Below are 13586 nucleotides of genomic sequence, written 5' to 3'. Positions count from 1 at the left end.
GCTTAGGAATAAGAAACAGAGATTTTTCTGTGGAAGTATTCAAACTGTGAACTAAAATATGTAAAAACATTGCATGTGGTGTGCTTCCTGTCGCCCCAGCTAGTTGGGAGAGTGGGGTGAAAGCATCCGTTCAACCCACAGGTTTGACACTGGTCTCGGCGGTATAGCAAGACCTCTTTTCAGTAACAAATAAAGTTGCTCCCCACTTCTTTTGGTGCTTGAAATTGAACTCAGAGCTTCACACACACTAAGCATAAGCTTTAGCCCAAGATATGCACTTTCCTCTGAATATTACTAATTGGAATGATTTTATTGAGCCTTTACTGTGTGCTTCAGAAATAGCACCTAAAGCATTTTGTGTACTTTATTTCATTTAATTCTCACAAAAAATTGTATGTGAAAATACTATGGTTATCTTCTTTTGGAAACAGGCTTAGTAGTGACTGAATTTGGTCTGGAGTCCGGTTCTAATTTAAAAACTTACATTCTGAATTGTTACTTTCTGCACTGTAAACAGACCATACACATAACAGAAACACATTTCTGTGGGAAGATTCTGGCTTACAGACTATGCCAACTTCTTACCTAAATAATAAAGCATCAATGATAATTTAATATCTCTAATGATAATTTAATTTTTCACAGAAGAAAATGCTCATAGCATTTTTTTTTAATTGAATATGTATTGTCCTATAAAGGTGAGGGAGAATATTTTGTAATGTTTTTATTTGTCCAACTAAAGTAAAATAGCTAACTTAACAAACTTTCACATAATGTAATGTTCAGCCATTTAAAAAAAGAACATTTAATGACAAGAAAAATGAGATAGAACTTGAAATATAGCATTTTATTTCTAAACTTACAACAGATGTAAATACATGAAAATTTGTTTTCATGTTACTAATATGTGTTAATTTACATATTAATGGAGTCAGTGTGATAATCATTGACCGCTACCCCTACCATCTTGTACAAACACATCTATTTTCTTTTTTTTTTTCTTTTTTATCGGTACCGGGGATTGAGCTCATGACCACCTGCTTGCAAGGCAGGTACTTATGCCACTGAGCTAAATCCCCAGCCCCAAACACATCTATTTTCAAGTCAGCTTTTTTCTAGCTGTGGTTATTAGTTCCGGGTATCTTCGTTTTCTTTTTCATGTTTTTTCTTTATTTTCCAGTTTTTGAAACTATTGTTTTTTTAAAAATCAGAAAAATGTTTATAGTAATCTTTTCACCTTTAAGGTTATTTTGTGTTTTGTACTGCTGGGATTTGTATTACCTATGCTAGGCAAGTTTGTTTGTCCCCAGCCCTAATGTAGTATTTAGTGACATGAAAATGCTTATATTCTTGGTAAAGGAATGTGTGTGTAATGGAAATATAAAAAATGCTGAGTGATTTACACCAGAGAGGTAGTATAATAAGAATGAACTTTATTACTTTTTCTATACTTTCAGATTTTTCTCCTGTGATTTTAGGTTTGTTATTGCTTGTTTGTTTTAGTAGAGGTTTTTGTAATTAGAAAAAAGTTAATATTTTAACTTGCAAGACAGGTCTAACTTATTTTCTCTTACATTTTTCAGACATTTGAAGATAGCGATTTGTTCCACTTGATTGGTGTTATTTGTGGATTAGCAATTTATAATTTTACTATTGTGGACCTGCATTTTCCTTTGGCTTTATATAAGAAACTGCTGAAAAAGAAACCATCCCTGGATGATTTGAAAGAATTAATGCCTGATGTTGGGAGGTCAGTTATAAAAAGTGTTGAGGGTAGAGTTTAAGAGGCCACAAGTGGGGGATGTACAGAACGCTTTCCTTCTGGGAATAAGTATGTCCCGTTACTTCTATTAAATTTCTGAAATAACCAAAAGCCCTTACAAGATCAAAATTTTCTCTTGAAAGAGTAAGTTATTTTAATGGCACTCCAAATTCTCAACTTTTAATGGTTTAAGAGGTAGGTTTTCTCAGAGTGCTTAAATGACATATTTGGACTTCTGATTATATTCCTTCCATGTTTAAATATGTAAAAAGGTTTTTTATTATATAAAGTGGAATAAAAGTTATAAGAACAAATGTTAGAAATGAGTTGATACATGGCCTTTTTATTTAGAAGACAGAAAAACTTCTTTTTACCCCTTCCAAAGTTGTTTCTCCATTTTCCATTGTACAACGTATTCTGAAGTAGATATAAAATTATAAATTAATGGAAGAATTTATATATATATTTATTCATAAGAAAAAAGTAAAAATACCCAATAAATTTTACCTTCAAGAAAGATGTATGTTATTTTGCAGAAGCATGCAACAATTACTGGATTATCCAGAAGATGATATAGAGGAAACATTTTGTCTAAATTTTACGGTAAGATACAAAGACATAGGTTAGCTGATTATTCATTATCCCTTTTATTAAACTATGCTTTATGTTTTCTTTATTTTGGTAGATAGAATTCTGAACCCTTTAGCTAACGTTTATTGAGCATTTACTATGTGCTAGTTCCAATACATGCATTATTCACCTTCAGTAGTCCTGTGAGTTTAATACTATTCCTGTTTTACAGGTGAAGAAATTGAAAATAATTACATGTCAGATTCAGCATTCACACACCTGTGACTTCAAAACATATATACTTAATATGCTAAAAAATATTTACACATACAAAGAATTGTTTCTACACGTTCATTTTTAAGCTTGCAATTACAAGAATGTTTACAGAAGTGAAAGATTATTATAACATGGGTATTACTAATGAAATTACTGCTTAAAAGTTATTTCCTACAATATAACACTTTCTACTTCAAACAACTACTCATTCTTGCCTATCTTGTCTTACTGTTGGATAACTTAGAATAATACAAATATATTTCAATTATTATTTAGAAACAAAATTGCAAATTTGTAAAATTCAATTTGCAAATTTGAATATATTTGCAAAAATATATTCAGATATTGAAAGGGATGTTGAATGACTGATCTATTTGCAATGGTTACATGCAAAACCATTGACAGGTGAGGGTCTAGCAGAAATAGACTGTATAGCAATTGAACAAGAGAGTATCCACAAAGGTGATAGAAGCTTTGTGAGGGGACAGTTTGAGTAAGTCAGACTCAGGAAAATAGTAAAGCCTACAGATCATCTTTTTAAAAAAATTTTTTTTATTTTCATATTTGTTTATTTTCCTTCCCTTTGTCTGCTCAATGTTTTGTCAGTACTAACAAAAACTACTGTTGCGTTGTTCCACAACCTCACCACCACCATTGTCCCCTTACAAAAGTTTAACAGTTTTTATTGGCACATGGTGCATAAGAATATTTGATAGGTTTTGGGATAATACAGATTTTCATGATACTCTTTCCAAGAAATAGCTTTGTTGGAATTATTCCTATTTTCTGTGAAATTTTGGTTCGTCTTTTCAGTTGATTCACTTTATGTCCATTTAAAGTGTCTTTTGACTGATTGTCTTGATCAACTAAAAAGTTGAATCCCAAGCAGTTTGTTTGTTTGTTTGGGTTTTTTTTAACTTACTAATCACTAATGACCATCTATATTCAAGAATTTCTTTCTTGTGCTATTTTTTTCTCTGAATTATCTATGATTTTTTGTCACACAATAAAAACTGTAGAATGGACAACAGAGACATTTATAATCTGGCTTTCTTTCTAACTTTCATTGTGTACCTCCATACTAAATTGTATCATATCACGCAGTATTTGTTTATATACTTTACCTTTGTCTTTTTGTAGAGCCACTTGCCATACATTTTCAGGACTTGATGATATTTAGTATCATATTTTATTCTTCTGTTAAATAGCTGTGCTCAGTCTGAAATATTATTTATCTCCTAGTCTTCAGAATTATATCCATATTTCTAGGTGTTTTACAAATGGCATTTCAGTGGCCTTTACAAAAGACCTTCCTCAAGGTCTTTCATATTTTAATTGGAGTGTTCTTTCTCATGTGGTCTTGTAAAATTTTGTTCATGTCCCTGTTTCATACAGCATTACTTTATTATGATGAGTTGTTTACATATCACATCTCTCTTCCTTTAGTAGATAATAACCTTCAGAGTAAGAAGTATTCATCTCTTACCTATCCGACTTCCACAATGGCTTTCTATAGATCCCAGATTTTCACAAAAGAGGAAAATATTCCAAAAAGAAAGTATAGCAAAAGGGTATACTTTCTTATACCCTTTGTATACTGAGAATGGTAATACTTTTTTTTTAAAGACTAGTTGGAGAAATAAAAATGTCAAAATAACTGACCACCTTTATAAATTAATGCATAATTTACAAGACGTGTGATCAGGTACACAAGACAGAGGTACAGGAGCGCAGTGGTTATCATGTTGAAAGAAGCGTAGTTCTAGTTGAACGCATTCTGATAGTTGGATTTACTCATTCATTACGGAAAGCGTCCTCTCTAATACTTCAATTTGTTCTAAAGTTTTATGCACAATAAGTCATTAGTTTATTGTGCCTAATTGAACAAACACTTGGTATTTTTTAGTCAGGCCATCATGGTAGGATACTAAACTACTAGTGAATGATAATTCTTAGTTGTGACTTTAAGCAGAATTCATAAATAAGCTTATAATAGCAGAGTTTTGTCTTATTTATTAGTATATATCTTTAGTAAGAGAAAGGGAAAATAATAGATTTTTAAGATACTCTTAAGTTTTGAGTCTGACGTTGACCTTTTTTAAAAATTTAAATTAATAGATCACAGTTGAAAACTTTGGTGCAACAGAAGTGAAAGAGCTGGTTCTAAATGGTGCAGACACAGCTGTTAACAGACAGAATCGGTAAGTGAATTACAGTAGCCTCAGTGAAAGCAATAAGACTCAGTAGGCATTTTTTTCTGTATCTAGAAACATCACAAATTAAATTTTCACTCACATAAAATTTAGTCTTTGAATTTTTAGTGAAAATTAATCTGCCTGGGGCTGGGGTTTAGCTCAGCGGCATAAGCGCCTGCCTTGTAAGCAGGCAGTCGTGAGTTCGATCCCTGGTACCGATAAAAACGAAAAAGGCAAAAGAAAAAGAAAATTAATCTGCCTTTACTCTTAAAGTCACTTTAAAACATCAGTAAAGTGATGAAAAGTTCATAAAAGAACAAAGAGAAGTGAGAGGAGACTATATCAAGGTCATTTTTTGAAACTAGAAACTTGTGGTAGCTAACTTAAAAGAAAGAAAGCCACATTAAATAATGAAATGGAGAACATACAAAGGATTAGGAATCAGAATAACATCAGACTTTTAAAGAATAGTGTTAGGGGCTGGGGATTTAGCTCAGCAGCATATGTACCTGCCTGGCAAGCATAAGATCGTGAGTTCGATCCCTGATACCAAAAAAAAAAAAAGTAAAGAACAATGTTAGAAAAGAGGAAGGTACACAATATGATGTATAAGAGAGGCAAGGAGTGTTTTTTTTAAAGGAACAGTGTCTGTGTAGAAAATATAGAATGAGCTAACAATCTGGATTAGATGAGGAAGACCTGGAGGGGTCCAAGAGAAAAATACAGCTGATACTACCCTAATGTATATGAGTGAAGAAGAAATGAATGTTTCTGTTGGAGTGTTTGGGGGGAAATGGCAAACAAATAAATAAATAGAAAAAATTTCTTTTTAAGAAAAGAAAGGTAGGGCCAGGGATTTAGCTCAGCAGCATGACATGAGGTGCTGAGTTCAATTCCTGGTACCAGAAAAAAAAAAAATCAGTGCACCTTATGAATGATATTTAAAATCATAAAAATGTTAACAGTGACTATTGAACCAAAAATTGTTATGGGTACAGAAAAATGAGAGTGGAATAATTAAATAAAGGTAAAATCCTTACCTTTCTCTGTGGGTAATTTGGTTCATTAAATATTTAAAACTGAAAATCAAGGAATAAGGAAAGAGCCATATTACTAGAAGCTTGAAAGTAAACTTGCAAAGGAATAGCAGGAGTTCACAAACCATTAACTTCAAATGGAGGAGTTTGTGGCAGGAGAGTGAAGGCTAGAGCGCTGTCTTGTTCCCTACTTTGTTCTAATTTTTCAGACAGACCGAGTTTAGTGATTGCTACCAAGGCCATGATGGAAATGATTGTAACCCTTATTCTGCTATTTAGAAGCTTTGGGTAAATTAAATTAGCTGATGTGTTTTTGCCTCAGTCTCCTTTTCTGAAGAATAGAATGGGAAAGTATACCTACTTCATGGGCTTATTTTGAGGAATAGGTGAGGCAGGAATTTTTAAGATACGTAAAATGAAGACCTAGCACATGGATGTGTTCAGTAAATGTTGGCTATTAGGATTATTACTGTTGTTACAAGTGATATTTTAAACTATGTGTATGTCTTACTTTGACCAAAGTAAAGCTATTGTTACAATAATGTGAGAAAAAATGGGCCTAGCTGTCCTCTTAAAAAAATACTTTGTGAAAACTGACTATAATCCCAGCACTCTGGAGGCTGAGCTGAGAGGATTGCCACAAGTTTGAAGTCAGCCTGGGCTGTTATTGAGTTCAGAGATACCCTGAACTACTTGGCAAGACTCTGTCTCAGACAAAAACTGTGTGTGTGTGTGTGTGTGGTGTGAAAAGTGAGGTAACGTAGGAGGCTGAGGCAGGAAGATGATTGTGAGTTAGAGGGCACCATAGGCTGCATAATGGGTTAAGCCCAGCCTGAGCTACATAGTGAGACTATGTCCAAAATTAAAACTGTGTTTTTGAACAGCTAGCTAGGATTGTAGATTTTTTTTTTTTTTTATTGTGTAAGTGCTGTGGATTGAACTAAAGGCCTCATGCACATTAGGCATGTGCTCTGCCATTGTGCTGTGCTCCAGCCCTTTTGACTTTTTGGGACATGATCTCACTAAATTGCTTAGGTTGGCTCTGAATTTTCCATCCTCCTACCTCAGCCTCCAGACTATCAGGGATTATAGGTATGTGCCACTGTGCCTAGTTTATGATTAGACTTTTTTCTACTTTTAAAAGTTCTGTTGTACTAATTTTTAATTCTTAAAAATACATGTCATATAGACTGTCTAGCTGGGAAGTATTTTTAAAATTTTGACAAAAATAAGTTGGCACAAAAGATGTAGCCTTTTGTATTCAAGGATCTCAACTAGTACAGATGAATTTAACTCTAATTGGATAAATTATAAAATTATATATTTCAAAGTTGAACCTAATAGCACATGCTGTTGGTTTTTTCATAGGCTCACCAATTTTATATTTTACAGTGACCTCCTTACATGTATTCCCCTCTATTTAAATTCAATGTGGAATTTTGGTGTAACTTGATAGAAGGTTGTAAACATACCTGACTTCCATTTAGAGAATCATCATATAATATTTGAAAGACAAGGGCAAAAAATAATGAAATCTCCTAGTAATCATTCCTGTTACCTGTTTGATCAAATTGTTTCATAAAAGTGTTTGTGGCCAGTAATTGAGCAACATTACTGTTCCGATTACTAGGTAATTAACTTTTCTTTTGTAAATGTTAGTCAGAAGAGAGAAGTGTTTGTGTGAATATGTACACATTTGAAAGAAAACTACATGTGTAATCTTTAGTGATTATTCTAAAATAATGTTTAGTGTACCTACTACAGTGTATTTTTTTTTAAATAAATTTTGTTCAGATTTCTTGAATCTGAAGGCAAAGGGTCTACTTTATTGAACAGTTTAAGTCCCAGAGCACTTAGTTTTCTACTATGGTCCAGGGTTTGAGTATTTGAGTGTCCTTTGCCAATGCGTGGGAAGTGGTAACTAGTTTGAGTAACTTGTGAATAAAAACTTCAGTTGCCAGTTGTTTCATTCTCACCAGAATATTCTCAGGAATAGCCTAAGAAGAACTGTGAGTGCCTCAGAGACACATCTGAATTTGTTTTTAAGTGTGGAAAGGAGACTAGATTTCTCCATAATGACTTTGTCCCCTTGGGCCCTACTCACTTTTCTGTTTTGTAGATAAGTAGCAAAAAGTATAGGAGCACTCAGGTTTAGACTGTATTATACATTCTTCATAAGGGGTTTTTAAAACAATGTGTGCATGTGTCCTTTTCTTTTCTAGGCAGGAGTTTGTTGATGCATATGTGGATTATATATTCAATAAATCAGTGGCTTCCTTATTTGACGCTTTTCATGCGGGTTTCCATAAGGTCTGTGGAGGAAAAGTTCTTCTGCTTTTCCAGCCTAATGAACTACAAGCAATGGTTATTGGAAATACAAATTATGATTGGAAGGAATTGGAAAAGGTAGGGAAAAACAAATCTGTAACATTGTTCAAATGGAAGAGAAAAGAAAGAGGGCTGAGGATATAGCTCAGCAGCACAGTGCCTGCCTGGCAAGTACGAGGTCATGAGTGCGATTCTCAGTACGGAAAAAAGAAGGGAAAAGAACATGTTTTAGTAAAGTGGAAGTCTTGCCTTTTTTATGTATTACTTTCCATTTTTATATAATTTATTGCTATCATTTTATAGGAAAATGTGTGCTCCTGACTCCACAGTAGATAGATTTGGACTCTGTAGGAATTAGGATGGTGTGTTTGTATTTGCCAGTATTGGTGGTGTTGATAGAGAAAAACACCATCATCTGTGACACAGTCTGACTAGAAGCATCAGCCCAAACCGCATGAGTTTCCCGTTCTGCCTCAGTCCTAGGAGAACCATTCCGAAAAGCCTTTGCAGTGCTCAAGATCTTCACTCTCTTTATCTTTTAATTAGCTTATAGCAGAAAAACAATGTTCATGGTCTTTATTACTGATGCCACAGCTAATCTTCAGCAGGGAGGTTACAGATTTTTTTAAACTTTTCTTGTCTATCTAAATAATTTGCAAATATTTCTTTTAGTAAACATTTAGTAAAAAGACCAAGATTAAGTTAACCTGTCCATTTTCCAAATGCGCTAGCATCCTACAGTTTTGTGGTTTGACAGTTTTTTGCAAATACATTTGTTGTATGACCTAACAGTACTGTTGTCAAGTATTATCCTCACACAGAAATATGTGAATGAAGACATTTTCATGATTATTTATAGTGTTTTAGTTTTTTTAGATGAAGTAATCCAGATTTAGATGTTGGTAATGGTTGCACACAAGGTAAATGTATTTGATGCCACAGAATCATTTACTTAAAAATCATTAAGATATAAGGCAGTCATGGCATGTGCTTCTATTCCTAGCTACTGGGGAGATAACACAGGAGGATTTCAGATTGAAGCAGTTTAACCTTACTCGAGGAAAAACGCTCAGTGTTCCCTGGGTTCAATCCCTCGTATACACCAAAAAAAAAAGCCAAAACCTGGAAGTGAATCAACAACCCGATACATTCTTTCTATAGAATGCTGTTGAGCATTAAAAGGACTGAACTGCTGATATGTGTCCATCAGAATATGCTTTATGCTGAGCAAAAGAAGCTCCCAGTCCCCAAGGATTCTTACTGGGCAGTTAATGTGACAGGATCCTGGCAGATGTTAGGGAGAGAGGGAGGTGTGACAGTGGAGAGAGAACTTGAGTGTCTGAATAGTGTTTGCAGCTACATGGTTCTGTAGATATGTTTAAAGCTCACAGAACTGTACACATCCCATAAAAGTCAGTTTTACTGTATATAAATTTAAGAGATAAACTTTAAATTTTAAAAAATAATTAAGAGCCAAGTGTTTCAGGTGTAGTGTCAGGTAATTCCAGCACTCGGGAGGCCAAGGCAGAAGGATAGCTGTGAGTTCGAGCTATGGGCTACAAAGTAAATTCAGGGCCAGAAAAAAAATTTTTTTGTAAGATTTGATTTGATTTTTTGTGTTTTTGAGACAGAGTCTCACTATGTAGTTCAGGGTAGCTGTGACTCAGTTTGTAACCCAGACTGGTCCAGTCATCCTCCTGCCTCAGCCTCCCTGAGTGCCTCAAATTTAAGATGTTAAATTCAACACACATTTATCTCTGTTCCCCTCCAAATCTCACTAAAACAACAGTAAAGAAATTCAAAATAGGTTGGGCATGGAAGTGCATGTCTATAATCCCAACACTCAGGATGCTGAGGCAGGAGAATAGCTGTGAGTTGGAGGGCATCTTGCACTATGTAGTGAGTTCAAGGCCAACTTGAACTGCATAATAAGAACCTGTCTTAAAAAGATAGAAAAAAAATCAAAGTAGGAATACAGGTATCAAAAAACATATAGTGAACTAGAAAAAACTAGTTTGATGGAAAACAGGTAGATTAATGTGTGACTTAGGTCAGAGAAATAGAATTCTGAGCCTTGCTGGTGACAGCTAACCTTTCAGAACTTTCAGTGATGCCAACAGCCCACTGTGGCACAAGGTTGCCAGGGAACTACCCATTCTGCACCCTGGAATCTCTATAGGGGTAAGAATTGGTGGACTCTGTAATTTTTTTATTGGCAAGGATATATAGGTAGATTAACAGTGGTAAAGTTCCTTGAGTCACTTTAAGGAGTAATTGGTATAATCCCAGGACCCTGGGAAGCTGAGGGAAAAAGATCACAGATTCAAGCGCAGCTTGGAAATGTGGTGATTTTATAAGATGCTGTGACAAAATTAAAAAGGAAGGAGGGGTCGGAGATGTGGGTCAGGGTGCAGCCCCCGAGTTCAGTCCTCCAACAGGAAAAAAAACAAGCAGGGAGCCATTCAGTAATCCCAGCCCTGGGCAAGGCTAAGGCAGAAGGAGTTCAAGTTCAAACTCAGCCTGGCAAATTAGTGAGACCCTGATACAAAATACAAAAAAATTTTAAAAGGGCTGGGAATGTACCTTAGTGTGGAGGCCCTGGGTTCAATTCCCAGCACTGCTGAAAAGAGAATGATTAAGCTTCTCATATCCCTTCTCTTATGCAAAGAAAAACTGCAGAGAGCTTTGGAACCTGGGGAAACAGGATGGCACACACGTCGCTGTAGCCAGGGTCCTGAATTGACCTAGTCGAGATGAAACTTGGAGATACAGACTCTAAGGGTTCCCTCCCTAGAAATGGGCTCTACTTCTGATCACCATAAAATGGAATGCTGTAGTTTTTCACTACCCTTGAAGTCACAGCAGTGTGTCCCTGATCCCTGAACTGTCATTGTTTCTCTCGCTCTGTTTCAACCCGCGCAGCCAGGAGCTGTCCAGGCTCAGTCCATTTGTGAGGCTATTTTGTGCCTTTTTCCTGTGCCTGTATTCGCTTCACCTTGGTAATCCCAGAGGATTCTACGTTTTATGCCTTTCCAAAGACTTCCTTGGATAACTGATTTAAATTTGCTCCACACACACAGAGTCTCCATCTCCCTTGCTTGTTGGATTTTTCTTCTCTGAATTTGATATAACATAAACTTAACTTTTCTCTATGTTTGCTTCCCCACCACCACCACATTGTGAACACCTGCTGTATCCCCAGCATCTAACAGCACCCGCCAAGTGCTAAACACCTTCCCTTGCCAAGTGTTCAACTGGGATGTTTTCGGGCGTCTAATTTTCTGATGTATACTTTAGTGTGCTTTAATTTCTTTATTAAATATCTGGTTGAGTATAATTTTAGTGATTATGATTCATGGCTTTAAATGTTTTTACCTATTATACATTTCCCTCAATCTATTTAATGATGTAAAAGACAGAAATAAAACTCTTAAGTTGTGTACCTTTTATTCCCCACTAACATGCTCACAGACTTTGAATTCAAACAAATTTATAAATATTGCTGGAAATCAGGCCATTTTCTCCAAAATAAGTCCAGGTACAGCAAAAATGTTACAGATGTGAGTTATTGAGAGCTGTGTGATTAAGATAATTATATCTGTGAATAAGGAACTATAGGTATGAATAAGAAAAGTCCAAAATACAAGAGCCAATGAGCAAATATGTATCAATCTGCTGAGCCTCCTATGCAAAGATTAGAGAGACAGTAGTTAAAAGGAGATTGAAACATGGTCATTCCCCCTGAAGGAGCCAGACATGACTTCAGTGAATTGTAATGAATCCAGAGGGAATGTGCGAGTCAGGGAGTAGACCTGTGGTGATAGCTGAGAGGGAAGGCCAGAGCCGGGCGCACCACCTAGGGAGTTCAGGGCCAGCCTGGACGACATAGTGAGACCTTGTCTCAAAAAAATAGTGACTGCCAATTATAACTGAATTTTAAAGAACACAGTGTAAGCTACACCCTTTCCTCCCTTCTTTCTCCCTTAGTACTAATGTTTTTGAAAACAATATAGTACTGTTTTTATGATTTATTCCAGAACATAGTGGCTTAAAAATATCTGCATCATTGTCTGTGGGTCAAGAATTCAGGAATAGCTTAATTAAATGCTCTGGTAATCTGAGGGGTCCCTGAGGGTATTGCCCTCAAGATATACTGGCTGGGGCTGCAGTTAGCTAAAGACTTAAGAACGTTCACTTCCAAAATGGCTCACTCACGTGGCTGTTAGCAAGAGGCCTCAGCTTAGCACTGGCTGACACTGTGAAGCAGTAACTCACTCACCTTCTGCTGAGAGGTCCCAAAAAGGGCAAAGCTGTAAAGGTATCTTTTGGTTGGTGGTTTTATGATCTAGCCTCATGTAATACATTTCTCAAGTCTGCAGCATCCTAAGGATTTTACAGATTGGGGCCATTCAGCCCGGAAGAGGACTGTGCAGGACAAGGACACCTGAAGGGTCACGGAGGCCATTTTGGAAACAAACGACTTAGAGAATTATTAGTGTCTTCAGTATCATTTTAGTACAGAAGAGACAGAATGTTAAAAGTTTGACTATTTATGACTGTAAGAAAAGATTTTATAATTACAGATGTTAAATTTTTAAAATTCCTTTAATATTATCTTATTAACTCTATCCTTACTCATATTTATGAAGATGACAGTTGTACGTAATCACGTTATTTAAAATGAGACATTTCTGATGAGATACAGATAATGTATCTTCTCTTTCTCTTGGAAACTAATAGCTTTACATTACAAAATGCCTAGAAAAAAATGGACTACCAGCTATAACAGGTTTCAAACTCCTGGACAAATGTAGGTCTGTGGGCTAACTAAGTCAGTCGATTTGTTCAGTTTATTAAGACAAAATTAATAGCTTTAAACATTAAGAGAAGCTTATGTTGTTTTTAGAATACAGAATACAAAGGGGAATACTGGGCAGAACATCCTACGATAAAAATTTTTTGGGAGGTGTTTCATGAATTACCATTGGAAAAGAAAAAACAATTTCTATGTAAGTATTTCTAAAGTAAGTATAAGTAATAGTTCCTTGTTCTGTGAGACAATCTAATTATTTAAATTTGTTCACATAGAATATTGATTTACTCACTTTAATGGATTAGATTTTTTTTGGTGGGGGGACAGTGTCTCTCACTATGTAATTCAGATTGGCCTTGAACTTCCTCATATCTCAGCCTCATGAGTCCTGGGATTACTGGTGTGTGCCACTACATCCACATCTTAATTATATGTGTTCATGTATAAAATGCTAAATTCAGTTTGTCGCCAAAATAGCATGGATTCTTAGAAATGAAGCAAACTAAAGCTAGGCATGGTAGCATGCTTGTAATCGTAGCATTCAAGAGGCGGAGGCAGGAGGATTGCCATAAATTCAGGGTCATCCTGGGCTACATAGTGAAGTT

The 13586-nt window shown here is 35.5% G+C and overlaps 1 protein-coding gene across 10 annotated transcripts in view; it reads left to right on the top strand.

Annotated features, from left to right (window-relative positions):
- Positions 1-13586, top strand: part of Herc4 (HECT and RLD domain containing E3 ubiquitin protein ligase 4) — a 102063-nt gene that overhangs the window by 87082 nt on the left and 1395 nt on the right. For 9 of the 10 annotated variants that reach the window (XM_063239565.1, XM_063239569.1, XM_063239568.1 and 6 more), the window contains 5 exons: positions 1584-1750; positions 2299-2365; positions 4727-4809; positions 8063-8246; positions 13075-13177. In XM_063239565.1, the coding sequence (XP_063095635.1) occupies positions 1584-1750; positions 2299-2365; positions 4727-4809; positions 8063-8246; positions 13075-13177 (604 nt within the window). Of the gene's footprint in view, positions 1-1583; positions 1751-2298; positions 2366-4726; positions 4810-8062; positions 8247-13074; positions 13178-13586 lie in introns of those variants that run through there. The other variant, XM_063239574.1, reaches the window with a different exon arrangement.

Source organism: Cavia porcellus, unplaced genomic scaffold (assembly GCF_034190915.1).
Source record: "Cavia porcellus strain 051 isolate PalLab524CR breed Dunkin Hartley unplaced genomic scaffold, mCavPor4.1 scaffold_28, whole genome shotgun sequence".
NCBI lineage: Eukaryota > Metazoa > Chordata > Mammalia > Rodentia > Caviidae > Cavia > Cavia porcellus.
Note: the sequence above shows the minus strand (reverse complement) of the source record. Positions and strands in the feature narration are given on the sequence as shown.